Source organism: Homalodisca vitripennis, chromosome 1 (assembly GCF_021130785.1).
Source record: "Homalodisca vitripennis isolate AUS2020 chromosome 1, UT_GWSS_2.1, whole genome shotgun sequence".
Taxonomy (NCBI): domain Eukaryota; kingdom Metazoa; phylum Arthropoda; class Insecta; order Hemiptera; family Cicadellidae; genus Homalodisca; species Homalodisca vitripennis.
In genome coordinates this window covers 58,998,377-59,019,670 of record NC_060207.1, presented here as the reverse complement: position 1 = coordinate 59,019,670, position 21,294 = coordinate 58,998,377, and the positions used below count along the sequence as shown (strand labels likewise).

Below are 21,294 nucleotides of genomic sequence, written 5' to 3'. Positions count from 1 at the left end.
TTTATGGAAGGTTGTGATACATTAAAATCATCCATCATACATACACTTCCACTATTTTTACTTTTGGTCCATGAAGATTCTTTAAAAACAACACTAAATTATTCAAAACTATGATGGTTTCCTTCATAGAATGCTTCACTAATTTAGATTGGTCTATTATTTCTTTTTTATAATTATGTTTTCTTTTATTCTCATTTCTACAGTTCTTGATATTTGTCCAATATAAGTTTTTTGGATCCACAGTCAATTAATTTTATAAATCTCATTCTTGGTTTCTTGTTAATTGGTTTTAATTTATTAAAGTAAATTTTTAGATTGTTGTGCAAGTTAAATCAGTATGAATATTAAATATAAATGTTTGAAAAACATTTTTTGTGATGCTTCTTTTACATATTGAATAGGTACTGTAGTGAGATGATTAGGATTGTATTTTTTAAAATTTTCGTGTAACTTTTATTTTTAGTTTCAGCTCCTTCAATAATTAATCTAGGATAGTTATTTTTAATAAAAAATCTGTAGTATATTTTCCTTATAAAATTGTATCTTTGTCATCATTCACTAAGTTATCATCTTGAACAAACTTTGTACTAATCCAATTTTAACATGTTGAGGATGATTTCAATTATAATTAAGGTACTATCCATTGGACTTCTTGTAAAATAATGATGTTTTAATTATTAAAATGTCAACAAAGGAAATTTTAAAATTCAATTTTTAATGCTAAATTTTATTGATAGTCTAACTGCATAGATGTTTTAAAAATTCATTTGAATGTTCATTTAATTTTCCCATACACCAAAGACATCATCAACATGCCTTAACCAGATGTTATGTTTATTACTCCAAATTTTAAAGGCAATGTCTTCAAAGTGGTCCATAAATATGTGGTCCACTAATTATCGAGCTGAGAACACCACTCACAGTTAAACCTGACACTTGATTGTAAAATTTAACTTTTATCGGAAAGTAGTTTTGGCTAACTTATATAGTAAGTAGTTCCATCACACAGTTAATGGATAAAGTTGTTCTTATAATGAAGCTGTTATCATTAGGGTAAGTAGACTTTTAATAAAACATAAAGCTTCAGGGACAGGCACATTAGTAATGTCGTAGCTGACAATATCACGTAATCAATATTAATATTTTGTATTGTGTCAATAAAATCTTCAGTATTCTTGATGTAAGAATTAACCTGTTCAAATAATGGTTAACAAAAAAATTATTTATTTAGTAAATATTCATTGAAATGTTGAATAAAATTGAAAAATGTCGTTTTTACCTGACAATAATAAAACCATTACTAAAAGAATCATAGCTACATTTGATTCTAAATTTCACGTCCTGTAACATTCTTTCGTACTAATCTGAGTTGACATGGCAGTGAGACGAAGGAAGCCAGAGATGATAATCCGAGAGAACCAACCAATCGAGTTGCCTCCGGAAGTGGTCCGAGGTACAGTGTAGTGTGTGGCTTGTCATACCATCCCGCCTCATCTCACTTTAACATTAACATCTTGTATTGATGTGTGGTTCATAACATCTCTCACACATTAAATCTTACGTTGACAGTGCCAGCATGACTTGTTTTACATTTTTATATATAATGAGTTGTAATGTTTATTTAACAGTACTTCCTAATAATCTGCTTTTTAATAAGTATTTTTGTTATAGCATGTGGTTGTTATTTATAGTTAATAATGTTTATACTTGTAAAGACCAACTTATGCATAACAAATACTTAAATGTAAATTAATTTGATGGAAGTGTATCCATATAGATGCACACTTTAAATTCCTTTACATTTTGTTATATAATCATTTATATTAAGTGTTAGTATTGAATCTTAATTCCTTAATGGCGTTTTTTGATTTAACTCATAATTGATTTATATAGAAAAAACAGGTTACTGAATCTGCAGTATTAAAAAAATTATATTCTTTGAAGATTATTTCAAGTAAATAACTAGTTTCCTCCTTTGCTATCAAATTGTTGTGTATTTTGTTCTGCTTCTAATACATTGACAACCAACAGCTGTTTTATTTTTGTTTCTGGGATGGTATACAGAAACCTTAATGGCAGTTGGTTTAGTTTCTTTTACTAGTGTATGGTAATTTTATGTAAATTAAAATTTCTTTACTTGTATTTTATTTACAGTATGCTTTGTATTAGTGGAACTCAAGAGTTTCTGAAATGAAATTACAGCAATGTTCACTGTATATATTGTTATAGTTTTTATTATGTTTTCAGTATAAATGAATAGGCCAAAGCTAGTCATATGTTATGTATTGTAAGGGTTTTGTGTTTTTGATGGTTTATAGTGAAAGGTAAAGTTATGCTGGGTAGTAGGTCTTTGTTTATGATGTACTCATCCGACACTAAGTGTGGTGATGTACTGGTGTTAGACAATATAATACACTGATCAGGAGTCACACTTTCTTAACTCTGGATTAGGCAGTCAAATTCCACTTAGTGGCAGAATATTTTGTACTGTGGGCTTTACCTTGTATTTATTTTATTACCATATTTATAATATAAAATAATTATATTGTATTATTTACTATTTTATTTAGGAATATTCAAGGAATTTTAATTATAAATAATAAGTGTTTATGTATTTTAAATTTAGTCACCACATGCTTACAAACATTAATAAAAGTTAATCCAATTTTTTTTGATTTGTACAAAAGTTATGATCGGTGATACAAAAAAAACAAAATGTACAAAAGATAGATCATTTAATTTGAAGTAAAACCAGAAAGAGTAAAAGTTTATAGTTTTTACACATTATGGCAAAATAACAGAAAAACATAAGTATAAATGGTCAAAATCGCAACTTGCAAAAAAGTAAAACATTAATATTCACTATTGATTATTCAGCCTTGTAACAAATTTTTCCTAATAAATTCACTTTTAGTCTATAATAGTACAAAGTAAATGTTACTAAAAAAATAAAAGTTCTCATATATCACTAGAGCGATTGTGGAAGTTACGATCCATTGACGTAATAAACTGTAATAGTCCACCAAAATACATGTTCACAACAACACGATAACATTCAATGACTACTTGTAAATAAGTAACAAGAAACTCTGATCCATAGAATAAAAACAACTGTGTGATCCACTTTGTGAATGTGAGCAAACTGCCTTTACAGAACTTATTGTGTTCAGAAATTGGGAGTGATATGAGTATTAGAACATTTAATATAGAAAAACAACTAATATCGGTACATAGTGGCTGATTTGTGTTAATAGTGAGTATATTATTGTCAATAATTACAACAATATTTATTTTCATAAAATCATTGTAAGTGTACAATCTTCTGTGACAAATGGTAACCAAGAACCACTTGTATTATTTATGACTATAATAGTCATAAATGTGTGAAAAGCTAATTAAAAATATTCTTATGACAAATTTTTCCCTGTAATTTCAATCCTTACCAAATTTAGTGCAGCTGACTATCATAAATTTTATTCTTAAGGAAAATTCCTCTGTCGATTTCAAGAATAATTAGGTTTTTACTTATATACAATTCAAATTAGCTCCTAATTGACGAATTAAAATAGAGAATACATTTTTGTTACATTTCATCTAAAATAGGTAATCTTCTATTACATGTTCAGTTTTTGGATATTTACTACCCATAAATTTAAAATATCAAACTAGGTCTTTTTGGTTGTTAAATAAATTATAAACTATGAAAAGTTATTAAAACACTGTTTTATTATATATATATATATATATATATTATATATATATATATATATATATATATATATATATATATATATATTTGTTATGTTTTGAACATAACAAATTGAGTACAGAAATTATAGCTTATATTTTCCACTAAAATTGTGGTAATTCCTTGTTTAGCTTGAGAGCATTGCTTTTAAGCTTGTTTTTGGAGATTTTGGGATGAAGACTTGCTTGTTGAAATGTTTATGGCATAACTACTACGCTTTTCTCCTTTAGTTGTTTATGTCCTACTACATATAACACAAATAAAAATATATTTTTTGGTAATTTCACAAATAAATTTAAAAACATTTAAGCATATATAAATGGATAATTAAAAGTATATGAACATCAACAGAATAAATAACTCAAAATTAAAATATAATTATGAGCTCATTATAAAATTAGTGTCATATACACAAATAAATCATACAAATTAATTCACTTGCGGTAACATATTAATAGGCAATGTTAAATATAACAGTACAATAATAAATAGGCATTATAATATAGTATATTTATCTAAGTCAAAGTCAATGTATAGAAACTTATTTGAAGATAATGTACAACTAGAAAAACTTAGTAAAAAATAAGTAATTTACTCTTTTAAGTTAATAACGCGGTTCATACATTTGAAACATAATATAGACTAGGTATTGAATCTTTTTGTTAGACCTAGGCAGTATTTGATGAGATCAGCAAAGAATTTGTTTGTTCATCATGTCAGTGTTTTGATGACTTAAGAAATCCCTCTCCCCCACCATCACACACATACACACACCAGTGTTGGTTGGGCTACTTAATCCCACAGTTACACAACACCTCTATTGGGGACATGGATCTCTTTTCAGGTAACACTAATGACTCCTATACACCAAGTGATAACACCTGAAATAATATGTCTTCCTAATTGGAGTTACTATTGTAGTAGCTATACTACTAATCCACATTAAACCTTAATCTAGATCATTTTATCATTCACTTGATTTTTTACTTTGACTAATTAACTTAATTTTCAAATCATAACCAAGCACTGAAAAATACACTTTACTCAAATAGGACATTACTTTATAGTCATTGTTGTATTGCTTACATTATATATGAGACAATTCTGACAGATTTTATATTTAACATTAAATCACTGATAAACTATACATAAAGGTTTTTGGGGATAGGGCACATATTTCATCGAGCTGAAAGGATATAATACCTCACTATCTGATATAAGATTTATAACTTAAATTTGGGATTTATGTATTCTGGAAAAATAGTAAGTCAAATATTAAAAAAATTGTATATTAAGAGTATTAAACATTTTTATTGTTAATTTTTATAACAGAAGTATAATTTCTATTGTCATAACTATAAATATTGGATTGAATCAAAATAAGATAGTGATCTAATTTTTCAACATGATTAATAGAGAAAACAAACAATGAAAATACATTTGATGGCCCATGAGACTATGTAATGTAAAAATCATATAGGTTGCAGGGTTAATAAACTCTTTATTCTTGGAAAAAAGGAAAACTATATCATGACCTCGTGAGAAAGGAAATCATTGAATTGTGTTAATATAGATGTGTGTGTGTGTGTGTGTGAGAGAGAGAGGGAGAGAGAAAGAGAGAGGACAATGTTCCCGCGGGTGTGAGGACAATTACTACATGTACTGGCATGGTTGGCTGCTCACACTAACCTTGGTAGGCTCCAGTTGCTAAGTGTTCTGCCACTGCAGCTACAACCGCAGTCGCCCATGGAGCCTGCCAGTAGTTCATCATCTTTCCTTGTGTTAGTTTTACTAATTTAATGTCCAGCCACAAGTGTTCTGTTACATTTTTGTGTCTCTACTATCGTAATCAACATTATCTCAATTATCAACATGAAAACTGCCAAGTTCCATACTTCTTTGGGCTTTAGAAGAAAAGGTATTTACAAAATCTTAGGATTTGGGGATGTCATTTGTTTAATTGGTTTTATATAATTACTTTCATATTTTTTGTTTTGTTGTAAACAAGTTTACAAAATTGTTAATGGTTCAGATGCAATTTTTAAAATGTCGGGATTATTGTAATTGTTTAGGTATTACAAGATACCAGTACGTAATAACCATTAATTCTAATAATTAATTGATTTTTATGTTTCTTAATCCGCCTTGTTCTTTTTTAAATTTATTAAGAACTAATTTAAAATTCATGTATACTTTTGTGTATACTGAATACATAGTGGTTTTGAATATGAAATTAAATTTGAATATATTTAGTGAAGATTTTTTACTATCCACAGAAACATTTAAAAAAGTATTATTAATGAGAGCCATTAACGGTTTTAGTATTATAAATTAAACAATATATTTGTGAAAGAGAGTTTTGCATTGAAATTTTTTATTTGAAACAAAGCTAGTTATATCAAGGGAAATAGTTTAATCAACTATTAAATTAAATATCTTATTAAAAGGTGTAGCTATTCTCCCTTATATTTCTTATTTCTATATTGTGGTTAGTGTGAGACAGCTAGATCTTATAGCACACGTTTGGTACATGAATTATGTTTATCCACCTTGTGCTGACAGAATGGGTTTAATTCCACATATATAATTAGGTTATAATGTTAGAGTGCCATATAAATTATTGTTCATTCTATTTTATTTTTACTATCGCTTTACATCTGTATTGAACAATTTTTATATATGTTTTGGAAAAAGTAAATTTATTCACTTATTTTATTTAAAAGTTTTGCAGATTTGTTATGGATGTACACTGTAAACATTAATTAAATTAAAAGTCTTTCATTTTCCAAATTTTGTTAAAAATTTTATAATAACAGAATACAGTGATTAATTAATTAATGAATTATCATAATAATTGATGAAAATGAAGTACATATTCAACAAACATACACAGGGTTATAAGCTACAAAACCATGAGATATTTTTAGCCAAGTTGTTTAATTAACCCTTTAAGGAGTGCGTGTAAACTCTACATAATGAGTAAGGACGTCATATGACGCATACTCTTATAGTGGCCCAAAGGAGTACGGACGTCATATGACGTTTAGCCTCTGTATTTTTGTATTATCGTAAATGCATTGCTATTACTGATTGCCTTTAAGTAGATTTGTCTGTAAAGTGGTTTGATCTATCGGTAATATAGCCCCTGACTCAAGGTCGCGTCGCACACGTATCACTTTGCTGTCAGAATATGCCGCCATATTATACTATCTATTCCTTGTATACTGCATACTGTGGCCACATTATATATGTGAGAGTGACGTATTTGTTGAGCAACTATCTAGTTTGTTACTGTTGTCCAAATGGCAGGTAATATTGATTGATTCTGCCGTAGTGAGGAAATAAGACATTTGATTTTGAAAAGTACTGAAATATTGACTTGTAGAACACGTAGTCCTTTTTTATTAAGCTTTAAAATGAAAATAAACATTTTTTAAGAGATTTTCAAGATTTAAATTTTTTACTCCTTTTGGTACTTTTTTGGATTTCATCCATTACTCATTGTAGCCTATCAAAAGAAGTCGTCATATGACGTCCATACTCCTTAAAGGGTTAAGAATACTGCAGGCCAAAGTTTGTTTGGATTTAATTCCACTTAAAACTTCAAATCTATAATACATTCCAAATTTTAATAATTTGCTTGTTACATTTTAAGAATTATATTTTTATGATCACCAAGATGCTGTCTGTATGTTGCTCTTTTGGTTGAATGGTTATCATTTAACTTATTGCCACAGGGGCCTGGGTTGGGGCATGCATTTCAAACACTAACAAATGTTTCCTACACAAAACAGGTTAATGGTAACAGATGTTTTTAAAGTCAAATGAGTTCTTGTAATGTCTGCAGAAAGTTAACATCAGAACAATGTGTAACCTGTATATATTGTTTGCAGCAAATGTTAAAGCAGAGATGGTTTTGGATGAGGTCAGTTCTCTAAATGTCAAATTCTACTGTTTATTCAAACTGTCAGGACAGTGTGTAATCTGTATATATTGTTTGCAGCAAGTGACAAGGCAGACCTAGGACTGGAAGAGCTTAGTTCTCTTAACGTGAAATCTAGGTACCAGGTGTTCGAAAAGACAAGTGAGGCTGAGGTGGAAAGATCACCAAGCACTGTCAATGTTAAGCGATCGCCTAGCATCCTCAGCAAGCTGGCAAAGTGAGTAATCCTCACAGTTCTGATTATTGGTTTTTAGTATCCATCTGTATTGTTTGAAAGAGTGAGTGTTTGGCGTTAACTGAGTATGTCCATCTCATACAGTACAGTCTCGCTTACTTATTCTGTTTAGTAACATTCTCACTTATGAGGTCAAGCAGGATAGATATTAAGAAGACATTGTTTTTAGTTTTATATAGTTTTTACTTAATTCTCCAAGCTTTGTTCAAACCAAATATACTAAGTTCAATTCAAGGATTACCTAAACAGAATCCCAGAGTTGTACTGCGACCTCGTGTCGTTGTGACCGGAAGGGGCACCTTTCCAGAGGACATTATCTCCCGTAGATCCACCATTAGATTTCCCTATCCAAACCTAACCAGCTTTGATGAGGAAATGATAAACTAATAATTTAGATATGGTTCCGAAAGTTCCCTAACTATAACACTTAAGCCTAGACGATCTACATACACTTCTACCCGACCTACTCTACACTATAGCCGCACAACGACTCCGACAAAACCTCTGCTAACCGCTTGCTATCCTAGGCAGGAATAATCCTACCAAAACCTGTCCAGTAGAACTGCAGATAGTAGGAAGCTCCCATTGTTAAAGCTATTACCTAAAGGTCGGCGCAGCTGGCTATCATGTTCGCGGCTACTGATAGATTACACGTCAAATTCAAATCTTTAGTGGCACTCGCCGCAGTACTATGTAGTTTGATGAGCCTGTTTTACATGAAAACAAATATTATATTTATTTATATATACTTACAGTTTTAGATTCTTAAAAAATTATGATTAACATTTTTTATATTGCATTTTGTAAAAAAGATTATAAATACAAAATACCAAAATACTCAGAGAATTTGTCCAAAAGGTAACACGTTTAGTAATTTCTTCTTATGTTAAATTCATGAAATAACTGAGAAAATTCATATTTACTGCTCTAGTATAACACATTTTTAGAAAATGTACATAGAATCTGAATCTATCTAAATAGTAAAATGCATTTTCTTTCTTAATTTTCAATTTTACTAATCTTAAAATATATAGTATAAAAATATTATCATATTTATAGTAAATTATGTATATTTCTTAACATTTTGTTGTATTTATGACAATATTACAAAAATATGTAACAGTTTTTATGGCTTCTATTTTGAACATACAATATTGAAATATAGTTTTTGTTTTCCGCCATATCTCTTTAGCAGACAAACAATGCTGTAAATTTAACTGTTTGAGTAATTCGTGTTAAAGTTAAAGGTAAACTGACTCGTAGATGCTGAATGAAGTAAAAAGAATATAACTTTGTAGGAACATTTTCTTATTTTGATATAAAAACACATTCATGAAATCACATGCGTACAAATTAACCCTTTGGATGCCAGCCCATTTTCCAAAAGTACTACCCAGAAACGCCAAGGGCATTTACAGCAGTTTTTGCAAGCTTTCACTAAATGTATCATAACTTTTTTATTTTTTAACAGATATTGATGATTTTTTACCAATTATTTTGCTTATGAAATGCCCTTGTTCTGTTGGTAAAATTTTAGTTGCATAAATATAATTTAAACTTATACAAAAATTAAAAATTAAGAAAAAAAAATTAAAAATTTCCAAAAAACATTTTTTTTTAGCACAAATAAGTGGTTTTTAAAAGAAAATGTATGCTGATTTCCTGTTATATCCTAGTAAAACTATAACTAACCCCTTAACCTAATTACAAAATTTCAAAAGTCTACCTTATATAGAAGTCCAGTTATGATTTTTTTCACTAAATGTGACACGGGCAACAGTTTTTTGTAATTTGCATGGACGTTGTATGTAATGTTACACTATATTCACAAATCAATATTTGACACTATTACAAATCGGTTACTTTGGGATTATACCAACCACACCACTATGAAAAACACAAAAGTATAAATTTATAGATATATTATAAACAAACATTGTAGAACGAAAAAAAAAAACAACTTTTTAATTACAAAATTACAAACTTACAAAGATTATCAATTGTTAATGAGGTCAGATTCGCTTAAACTTTTTTCAATGAACTTAGAACATTATAAAACGATGTATTTGAGTAACAGAACTAACATTCCATCAATCAACAAGCATTTCCAGGTATTGTGATCGGTATTGTGGTCGCTGTTATCATTATCTTTCTCGAGAATCTCGATTACGGCAGGCCGCGCGGCATCACATATTATTTAAGTTTTTTGCACGGTACATAATTGCCTTTCCATTACAATTCAATTTATATTTCTGATCAGCCCCTCTAGAATTATATTTTACTGATATATACTATCTCGAGGGATATTTTTCTTTCGTTTACATCAGCAGCGAGCTTCGGAAGCACCTTCGGCCGGAGGCACTCGCATTTTGGGTGGCGGAGTTTGATCAAGAATAATGACAAGTTTTTGTGTGTTTTTTTTCAATAAAGAGTTTAGTTTTTGTTTGGTAATGTTTGTTTTTTGTTTGAATTTTTGAGTTTGGAGAAATGTAGGGGTAAATACGAAAGTACAACAAAGCGAGCACGGGCGGCGAGACTCTGCAATCACGTTATCTACTGCACCGCTCGACTTTGACCTCTGTCTGAGGATGGGGAGGGGTTTGCGATAAGACAATTCCTGTTTTATACTGACGAAATATTGTTCTATAAACGCTAATCTAGTAATCAGTAGAAGCTAAATGTCAACTGTCCTGAGGATGGGGAGGGGTTTGCGATAAGGACAATTCCTGTTTTATATCGACGAAAATATTGTTCTACGCTAATCTATTAATCAGTTGAAGCTAAATGTCAAATAACGATTCATGTCTAGGTGTGGTCTGTATAATCCCAAAGTACCAATGAATCTAATAAAAGGGGCATAGTAAAAATGCCCTAACAAACAAAAGTAATGAGAGAGTTACAAACGTAAACAACGCATAGAAACACGAACGTAACCTCAATCTCGACCAAACAATTCAACAGCTGCGAAGCTCAAATACGACCAAAACAAACAGTCCATAAACGAATTAACTACTTTTGTGGTTGCAAAGCAACTAATCGACTATCGATTAGTCAAAATTTCGCGGGCAATAAGATGAACTATAAGAAAATTTACAGGTGAAAAACGTGACGTACCTATATTACGGCGGGCCGTTGGCGATTTTCAGTTGAGTAGCCGACGGCCGTAATACCGGTACGTTGGCATCCAAAGGGTTAAGGACATTTTGAATTTGAAGAGAAAATAAATCTCGCTTAGTAGTCACAGAAATTTAATCATATATTGACTGTATATTTTATAAAATTTATTTGTTTTTAAATAAAAATAAAATATTTCTATATTAGAATTTTTTTAAATTGCTATGAAATAACCATTATTATAAATGTATATAATCATATTTTTATTGAATGTATAGATTAAAATAATAATAATATAACTGTAGAGTTTTCTGTAAAATTTTATATTTTAACCATACAATCTGTGGGAAGCTAAGAAGTCTGTAATTGTAATAATATACTCTAATAGTTCATATTTTATGATTTAAAAGAATATATAGCAATTTAAGTTTCATTATATAATAACATATTACCATATGATCTTTTTTTACATATAATCAATCATCTGTTAACCATAATTAACCACTCTATGTAGTGTTAATTTAGAGCAAGATATGAGATGAAATGACATGTTATAGGTTCCAGAAGAAGGGAATGGACGTTGGTGTGCCAGATGAGACACTGAATGGCATTGGCTATGAAGAATCCTCCAGTTCTGAAGAAGAAGCTGAGGGTAAATATGAGAACTCTGTCCAGGTTGTTAATCAGTAGCACTACTTTTTTATCAGATGGTGGTTTTCTCCTACCATCAAATGTTGCAGAGAAAGGGTTATGTAACATCTCACTAGCTATTATGTATAATAGTAAACCAATTGGAAGCAATCTGAATAATTGTTCTTGTGTCTTCAATTATTCCAGTATTTAACCCTAAAGTGGTAATAATAAGTTAAATGATTATTCTAACCATATGTGAGGGACGGCACTTGTTATTTAATTAAGAAAAATGTGATAACTTGCATTTTACTAACGATTTCATATTTTAATTCTAGGATAGGTTCAAAACTTAATAAATCAAAAAAAGAGATTCCAAGCTTTCATTTTCATGTATAGAACACAAATGAACGTATTTTGTCTTTTTACGGAGTGTTATAGAAAAAGCAAAATAACTTGTAGAACTTAAGATTACCATCTCTTAAACTGCCAAAATTCAAAATCCTCAACATTTTTTAATTCCACATGTTTTGTTATTTATTCTATTCAATTATTATTTCTACCATAAAAATTTCAGTTCCGATAATTTCTGCATACTTTAGAATTGGTGATTTAATTAATTAGAATACAGATAATTACCTGCTAAATTTGGTACTTTTTGTGTAATTTTCGGCTGTAAAATATATTTTTGTTTTTCAACAAAGATGTGTTTTTAGTTTATATAAGTTACTAAAATAGATAATATTTAATTATTATTTTATTTTGGAACTTCCTAGATTTTATTTTTTTAAATTTTTATATCAAAAGTATAATTAATAGTGTGTTTATATTTTACTCAATTATTTGTAGTAAGCAGTAATTCCGCTGTTTACCAGAATCATAAACTGTGGAAGCTCATGATTACTACGTTGTATAATGCTATGGAGTTAAGGCATCACTTGTTGGCTGAGTGTTAGTGAATCGTATCAATTGAGGAGATGGAAAGATTTGAATTTCTGTCATGTCTCTGTATCCGCACGAACAAACTGACTTATAGACTTTTTTTTGCATGAAGCTTCATTTCTATATAGACAACATTGAGTTCTGTGATAGTGGATGTCACTCAATGGGATTTGGTTGAGCGTAGTGAACATCAGTCTCATGAGTAACCATGATGGCAATCAGGAAATAATAAATTTTTAAACAAACTCAGGAAAATCATATGATTGCTTAGTCTTTGCATGCCTACCTAGTTTATTAATAACAAGCTAGCGCATACCTACGGCTTCACCCGTGATTTCTATGCAAAATTCCATGTATTTGACTGAATAGGTCCCACAATTTTTCAGTATCACTTGAACTATTTTAGACCAATTTAGCAGTTTACTCCAAAGTCGAAGTTCAAAGCTATATTAAAGAAAGCACTTGCAATAGAATACGATATGATATTTTTTAAATGGAATTAGTCATATATCATTAGAATTAGTGATCAGGTAGCCATTTTCAGTGTTCATGATTAATAGGACCTGAGGTTAAGCAAAATTGCGAGTAATTCTTATTTTATTGTTATTATAAAATTAGATTTTTGCCCAAGAAATAATATGTATATAGACTTACATAATGTTGCAATGAGGTTCGATTCAAAATAGTAGTTTTCTAAAATATATAGATATTGTTATTTAAAATTCAACACCAATAATACTTACATTATGACAGTTGTCATCCACATGTAAAGATGACACACAATGCAGCAAAGTACATCTTGCTGTGCAATCCGTGTTCGTTATATCGTATTATTTCTTTGGTCCAGTCTACTAACTGATGAATTCGATAACCCCTTGACGATTTTCTGTCATAGAAAATGGAATGTGGCGTTTTGTGAATTGATTTGTGCCTCTATTTGCTATAATCACAGGCTTACTCCACTCGCTTATTTTTTACAGTTTTAGTCACAGACTGAATGGTTTATTGAATAATGCTAATGTCCAATCCCTCCTTTTTTTGTTCCTTTAGCTACTGTACATATGCCGTCCCACAATGTCTAAAAAAACCAAATTCAGTACTTGATATATACACATACACAATTTACTTCATTAAGAAAAATCTATAATAAATTAATTGGTTAACCTTGTTGTCACAATATTGAAATAAGAAGTCTTGTTACTTTTTTTATGTTTTCACTCTATAAATATAAACAAATTGAAAATAGTTGATAAATTAGGTAAATTAATTAAATATATGATCATGCTTTCATAACACAATGCTTTCAACACAGAACACAGAAACGTTCATTATATTTAACAGGCTCTTTCAATTATTATTTTGCAACTAGAGACAAGATGGGATTTTTAACTGCTTTAGAGACCAGTAGCTCAGAAGGATTTTTTAACTAATAAAAGGCCTATATTCATCCCAGGGACCTTAAGAATCTCCATTTAAAATTTCAGTACAATGGGTTGAATAGTTAATGCGTGAAAACAAAACAAACAAACAAAAGCACTTTTGTATTTATAATTTTATTAGGATGTAGTGAATGAAGTCCAAAATGGTTTTGCCATGTTGGCAGTTTTCTGATTAAGAGTTTTAGGGTTAACAGTTCTTGACTGAGCCTTAGCGAAACCTATTACTTGGGGGGCTGGGAAAATTTCATCTTTGTCTGTCTGTCCAGACTATATCTTGAAAACAAACTGACCTATAGACTTCAAATTATATATGAAGTTTCATTTTTATATGAGGAACACTGAGTTCAGTTATGGTGTATGTCACTCCGTGGGATTTGGCTGAGTGTCAGTTAGTATTTTTACATTGGTCTTATAAGTAACCATGATGGAAACAAGAAAATAGCTGAATAAAAACATTTGTAAACAAACTGTGTACAATCGTATGAGATTTTAACAAATGACACTTTTATCCATATTATAGTAAAAAGTAAATATAATAGATTGGAGTCAATGTTAAAAGTTGGTGACGGTATTTTACTTCAATACACTCTTACGTTGTAGTACTCTCACTAGTTTATCAGAACTTTTATTTGAACACTTTCCAACTGAGACTTGTAGATACAATTAAAAATTATACACTTTTTGACATCATTTAAATTTTATTTTAGGTGAGGATGGATCAGTGGTGAAGAGTTCCAAGTTGCCCGAACGACCAGTGAGTTTTAACAAGATGGAGGATGTGAAGAGGACGTGGGAATCGTCGGGAGCGGCGAAGACCAGGGAGGAACTTAGGGCGGAACAGAAGAAAGAGATCAGCCAAATCAGGTCACGACTCTTCCAGGTACTTCAGAATCATCCAGTGGTTAAATTTGAGATGTAATAATGTTATTACGCATGCATGTAATAATGTTATCTTTATTGTTGTTAGAGTATAGAAATGAATACATAAAGTAACACTGATTTAACTTGATACTTTCTGTTTTATTTGTCTTGGTCTGGTGATATTGTGTATGTTTGTATTTAATTTTAACTACTTGGTCAACTGATGATTACTTGGTTACCTGGGAACAATTTTATATCAATATTATTTCTACGTTTTATGGAACCTGTTCAGAAGACACAAACCCAACTTATTTTGTGTAATAAGTCTGCCAAACGCTTATCTTTGCACTCCATTAATGTGTTAGGTACAATTTAATACAGTAATGTCAAAGTTATGATAGTCTAAATTGTAAAAGTTTTGAGTTTTGACTTGACCCTGATGAGTTCATTGTTCCCTTAATTAATCTAGTTATTACAAAGTTGGCCGTGTATGTTTTATAATATTCGAGAGCCTTTTTTTGTGTGTAGAATAATGTTCAATATTCTCATACCTTTCCATTTTCAATGTTTTTAGTCATACTAATGGAAAATAATATGCTACTCTTTCTCCATTGCTTATTTTAATTACAGTTCATAAACATTTATGCTAAATAAATTTCCCAAAGAATATCTTTTTAAGAGATTGTATATTCAAAACAGTCGCTTAAGCACTTGTGTGGAATTAACTTGTTGGGCTTTGTATAATTTTAGTCAGCTAGAAAACAATTGCTTTTAGATTTACTCAAACAATTCTCAGGAAATTAATTGCCCCTGATTTCCAACATCTAAATCTAGAAGAACACAATTTTGTACAGCACAGGAGTTGATGTTAGTAAATTGGCTGTGTTACAGGGAAAACAGTGCAAGATGAAGGAGATGTACGAACAGGCTGTGGCCGAGAGTGAGGGTAAGGTGAGCAGCAAGAAGGATCAGGATATTGTACAGAGCGAGAAGGCAAGGCTCCTCAAGGAGAGGTTTGAGCGAGGTGAGGTTGTCCACTCAGAGTCTGAGGAAGATGAGGAGAAGAAAGGCAAGAACAAGGATGTTGAAGACATGAGCGTGTTTGAAGCAGGTGACGTAGTTCAAGATAATAAATTAATATAGTCTATAAAGATTCATATTAAGTTATTGTTACAAGGTATTAATGTTTGGTATTTAGACAACACGGAATGGATTTTATAGTACAATCACGAAGAAGGGGTAAAAATACATTCTTGATTATAAAATATTTTCCTTTTTTTATATTTTCCTTCTCTTTTTATATATTTGTAAAGTTAAAAGCTATGTCAATGAGTACAATAGCTTCTCTTTTGGAAATCTCTTGAGTAAGAAACTATTTATATGTACTGTTGTAAATAGTGTTGTGTCTCAAATGTCATATGCATGCTATAAATACATAGATATATAGGTAAGTCCTTCTATTCAATGATGAGGATAAGACCTGTTTACACATAACTTAAAACATAGTATTGATTTAGAAATGTAACAGCAGTCATTTGAATATATCTAATTTGAACTAATGTTTTAAAGTGTAAATATAAGTAGTTTAAATACTTTTCTTGTTAATCTCCCACTGGTAACGCAATTGCGCCATGGTCATCATGTCATGTAGTGTCTATTATTCAGTAAAATATTCCTCTACTGAGTAATAGGGTCTTTGGATTAAGTATTCCTTCAAGGCTGTCTTGAATTTTGAAATATCTTCAATTACTTTAATTTCAGCTGGGATTCTATTATATATTTTCCCAAACATGAATCTTGGGCCACTTCTTGCTAGGCTGGATGTTACTTGGCTGACATAAACGTTCTTCTTTTGTCTTGTAGCATATTGATGTACTTGGTCATTTTTTATAAATATTTCAGGCTTCCTCCTTACCATTATTGCGGATTCAAGAATATAGATGGCTGGCAATGTTGTTAGCACCTTTAACTATACAAAGAGTGCCCTACAGTGAGCTAGATAGGGTACTTTGCAGATAGTCCTTATGATGCGTTTCTGGATCAAAAAATAGTTGCGCCATTGAACTATTTCCCCAGAAGATAATTCCATAGCTGATGATACTGTGAAAGCATCCAAAGTACACCTTCAAAAGCACATCCTCGTCCATAATTGACTGGAGCCTTCGCACCATGTAACATACTGCAGTAAGCCTCGCTGATATGGATTCTATGTGTTGTTGCCACCTTAGGTCACTGCTTATGGTTAAGCCAAGATATTTCACGCTTTCATCTACTGCTATGCTCGCTCCCTCAAGCCGTAGTAAAGGGGCACTATCTGGTTTTTTCCTGTTGTAAAACATTAGAGCCTTAGTTTTGCCTTTATTTAGCAGTAGCTTATTTTCCTGACACCATTTGCTCATTTCATTAAGACCTTCCTGTGCTCTGCATCTTAGTAAATCCTTGTTCAGGTCTTCAAAACAGTGACAAACATCATCAGCAAATAGGCAGACCTTACCTTCTGTTATTAATTGTGGTAAATCATTCACATAGAGCAGAAACAGTACGGGGCCCAAATTTGAACCTTGAGGAACACCTGTGTTAATAGGGGGAGAAACCTCTGAACGGTAGTGTCGAGTTAGACCATCTGTTCCTGAATATCATACAGTTACCACCATTTTTCTGTCCTTCAAGTAGCTATGGATCCACTTCAATGGCCTGCCTCTTATCCCAATAGCTAACAGCTTCTTGAGAAGTACATCATGTGATAGTAGATCAAAAGCCTTTGTCATATCATAAAATATACACAACTGTTCACTCTAAATCAAGATTCTCATATAAATCAATTAACAAATCCAATATTGCATCTGTTGTGGACCTACATTTCCTGAAACCATACTGGTGGTTGTTCAAAATTTGATTTTTCTCCAAGTAAGGGATTAATCTTTTCAGAAAGATGATCTCAATTATTTTAGAGAATACACTTTGAACAGCTACTGGCCTATATTGCTTAACTTGGATCTCTTTCATTGCACTTGTGTATAGGCACAACCTTGGAGGTTTTAATTTCATTTGGGAAGTATCCATCCTCAAAAGACTTATTAATGATAATAGTGAGTGGCTTTGCAATAATATCTTGGAATTTCATCCACACCAGCACCACGCTTCGAACTAACTTTAAGTATAGTTTCCTTAACTTCTTCCTCATCTGTAGGCCACAAGATAAATTCATCAGATGAGTCATGTTGGTGGTCTGTATTTTGATTCACATCAGCTTGCACCGTTGGTCCGGTTAGTTTTAAAATTTCACTTACAAAATAATTGTTAAAAACATTTGCTACATTGCTTGGGTGAGAAATGAGCTCGTCCTTATCCTTTAAATAAATATTAAAACTATTTACATTTTCATCACATGTTAAGTGATTAACGATGTCCCAAGACTCTTTGCAAATATTTTTTGCATTGCTTATCTTTGACCTGTAAAATTGTTTTTAACTTAACATAGTAAGTTGGCATGTTGGCTTTTAGCTCTTGCGTATTGTAACTTAACAATGTGACTAGGATTATCTCTAGTGTGCCAATACAGATCCTTTAGATTTGTCTGGAATATAATAACTTCTTCATTGACCCAGTTAACATGTGACTCGTCCTTAATACTAAAAATCATCTTAGGAAAACAAATATCAAATATGTACAAGAAAGTTGAATAAAACTCATCAAACAATTTATCTACGTTTTGTTGTTGATCAATATGGTCTAGGTTTACCAGCCAATTCTGGGTCGTCAGTAAATATTCAAACAGTGCAAAGTTTGATTTATTTATTTTCCTTTTTTCGATTCTCCTCTTTATAATATTATTTGTACCTATGTTTATTTTGAAGGATAAAAAACTATGATCTGATAACAACGGTGGTAAAGTTACAGTACAGTATGAGTTTGATTGTAAATCAGTTATGAAATAATCTAGTTGACTGTTAGTCTTCTCCGTAACTCTTGTAGATGTTCTAAGTGTTACATGAAGGTTGTATGACTCTAAGACATCGTAAAAACATTCTTTGGCCCAAGTTTCTTTTAAATTGTCAATGTTAACGTCACCACATAATACCAGCGGCAGATCACAATAAGTATTTTTTATCATGCTTAGAGAATCTTCCAAAAGTTCAATAAATTCACAAAAGTTATCTCTACTGGGAGGTCTATATAAAACTATTAAAATAAATTCAAATCTAGGCCTATTACCATTACAGGATATGAGGAGGCCACAACATTCAAACACGTTTTCCACTGATAAAGTCTGCAACTTATTTAAGGGGCTGACTTTAAGCTTGTTTAGGCTACCTATTTGAGCATATATTGCAACACCGCCACCAATAGTATTCCCTCTATATTTCTCAGCTATTTTACAATAATTATTTATCTTAAAGTATTTATTTTTATCCTTATTTAACCATGTTTCCGCTAAGCAAATAAAATCTGGTACTTCGTTATCCAAGAATGATTCCAGTGCTTCAACCTTATTAAAAACTGACCTAATATTGATAAATACTATTTTAAGGTCATTCGTCTTAGCTTGGTAAAATTGGGTTTGTCCTACCTTTGTGGTGGTGTTTCTCTCCTCTTGAACAAAAAAACGTTTTAACGTTATATTTTTGGGCCAGAGTGAATTGTCTGCGACTTTATCCTTCATTGTAAAATCCACTCCAATCTTGAAGCTTTCATTCACTCCCTTACACTCCATTTTTTCCACAAGGAAACCTGTACTTGGGAAGCTTGTTTTTATGAAATTCCTTACCTCCTCTTCAGAAGTTCCACTTTTTACCTTTCCAAGGTGAAACCAAGCCATTTTTGTTCCCTGAATGAGATTTGTTTCACCCGTGCCAACCAAAATTTTGTTTGACCTACGTTTGAATTTTTTTAGGTTAGGCTTAACTCTGTCAATTGCCTCACCAGCAGTGGCGTCGGGCCGGGGGGGCACGGGGGGGCACGTGCCCCTCCCAACATTATGCAAAAAAAGAAAAAAATAATATAAATTATCTTTAAATTACGTATATGTATACACTAAAAGTTACGAATGAATAAACTAATATAGATCCCCGTTAGTCTATTTTTCTGTATGCATCTAATTTGATTTCTGTGTGTGTAAAGTATGCGCGTGTTACAACTAAAATTTACAAGTGCCGGTGAGCCGACTCTGGCCGGTTGCGCCCGAGCTGGAGCAGCCGATCGAATGCACCCGAGCCCAGCCGATGCCGGCCGAGGGCCTCCGAGCATTGACGACGCCTGGCGGAGGGATATCATAACCAGCTCAGTGCGCGTGTGTTGTGTTGTGTAGGTGGTCGCCACGTTTTTATTCGTTCAATAAGCTTATTGTTACTAGCTGAGCTGCTATTGTTTGTGTAATTTTTGCGGATGTTCGTTTGTTATCATGTCTAAGAAACAGTCCCTCTGTACTAACATTCTTTAAAAAACTTGGAAATTCAAGTGAAAGTGTAAATGAAGATAGACATTTAGCGGAAGTAGCACTGGAGGTAGCGTTGGTGATGAAATCGCCATCTTGTTTACGCCCAGATTCGTGATGCTACATTCCAGGGCGAAAATAGAGATCCTTCATTGGGAGTACAAAGTGCAGATATTGCAAAAGGAGCATTTCAGCCTGTTTGATTGTTTTAAGGTAAGCAAGATTCAATCCAAATCGAGGCAGTTCAAAGAATCCTGGTACAGTGAATTTAATTGGGTCGAATATAGCCCCATTAAAGACGCTGCATTTTGTTACCCATGCGACTATTTTGTCAACATAAGTCTGGTCCCGCGGGGAGGAGTCATTCACTAAACTGGGCATGAACAATTGGAAGAAAGCTTTGGAAAAATTCAGGAAACATGAGAATAGTGAAATGCATCAAAAATCTAAAACAGTTTCTCAATGAGTAATAGAAAAGCAGGAAGCACGGTAGCAGATTCGTTGTCCTCGGCACATACTAAAATGGTTGAGATGAATAGGGAGGTATTTAAAATTCATAATTGAAAACATCCTATTCCTTGGAAAACAGAATCATGCCTTAAGAGGACGACATGATGAGAGTACTGCTTCATTTAACAGGGGGAACTTTATAGAACTGCTACAACTGAGATCTACTCAAATGGAGGAAGGAATCCAAACATTAATGAAATCCCCAGTCCATTCATACAAAAGTGCCCAGGTACAAAATGAGATAATAGATTGCATAAAAAGTGAAATGCTTCAACAAATTGTCCAAGAGGTGAGTGAGCTTTGGCCTACTCAATTATTTGTGATGAAACTACGGATATTTCAACCCGTGAACAGCTTTGCATTTGCATTCGATACATTACTAAAATAGATGGACACATTAAAATCAATGAAAGGTTTTTTTTGGGCTTCGTTGATGTG

At 31.7% G+C, this 21,294-nt stretch overlaps 1 protein-coding gene across 20 annotated transcripts in view; it reads left to right on the top strand.

Annotated features, from left to right (window-relative positions):
- LOC124362392 (LIM domain and actin-binding protein 1) overlaps positions 1-21,294 on the top strand; it is a 165,282-nt gene that overhangs the window by 101,276 nt on the left and 42,712 nt on the right. For 19 of the 20 annotated variants that reach the window (XM_046816850.1, XM_046816999.1, XM_046816990.1 and 16 more), the window contains 5 exons: positions 1,382-1,453; positions 7,752-7,908; positions 11,598-11,692; positions 14,759-14,931; positions 15,804-16,023. In XM_046816850.1, coding sequence (XP_046672806.1) covers positions 1,382-1,453; positions 7,752-7,908; positions 11,598-11,692; positions 14,759-14,931; positions 15,804-16,023 — 717 coding nt within the window. The remainder of the gene's footprint in view (positions 1-1,381; positions 1,454-7,751; positions 7,909-11,597; positions 11,693-14,758; positions 14,932-15,803; positions 16,024-21,294) is intronic. The other variant, XM_046816868.1, reaches the window with a different exon arrangement.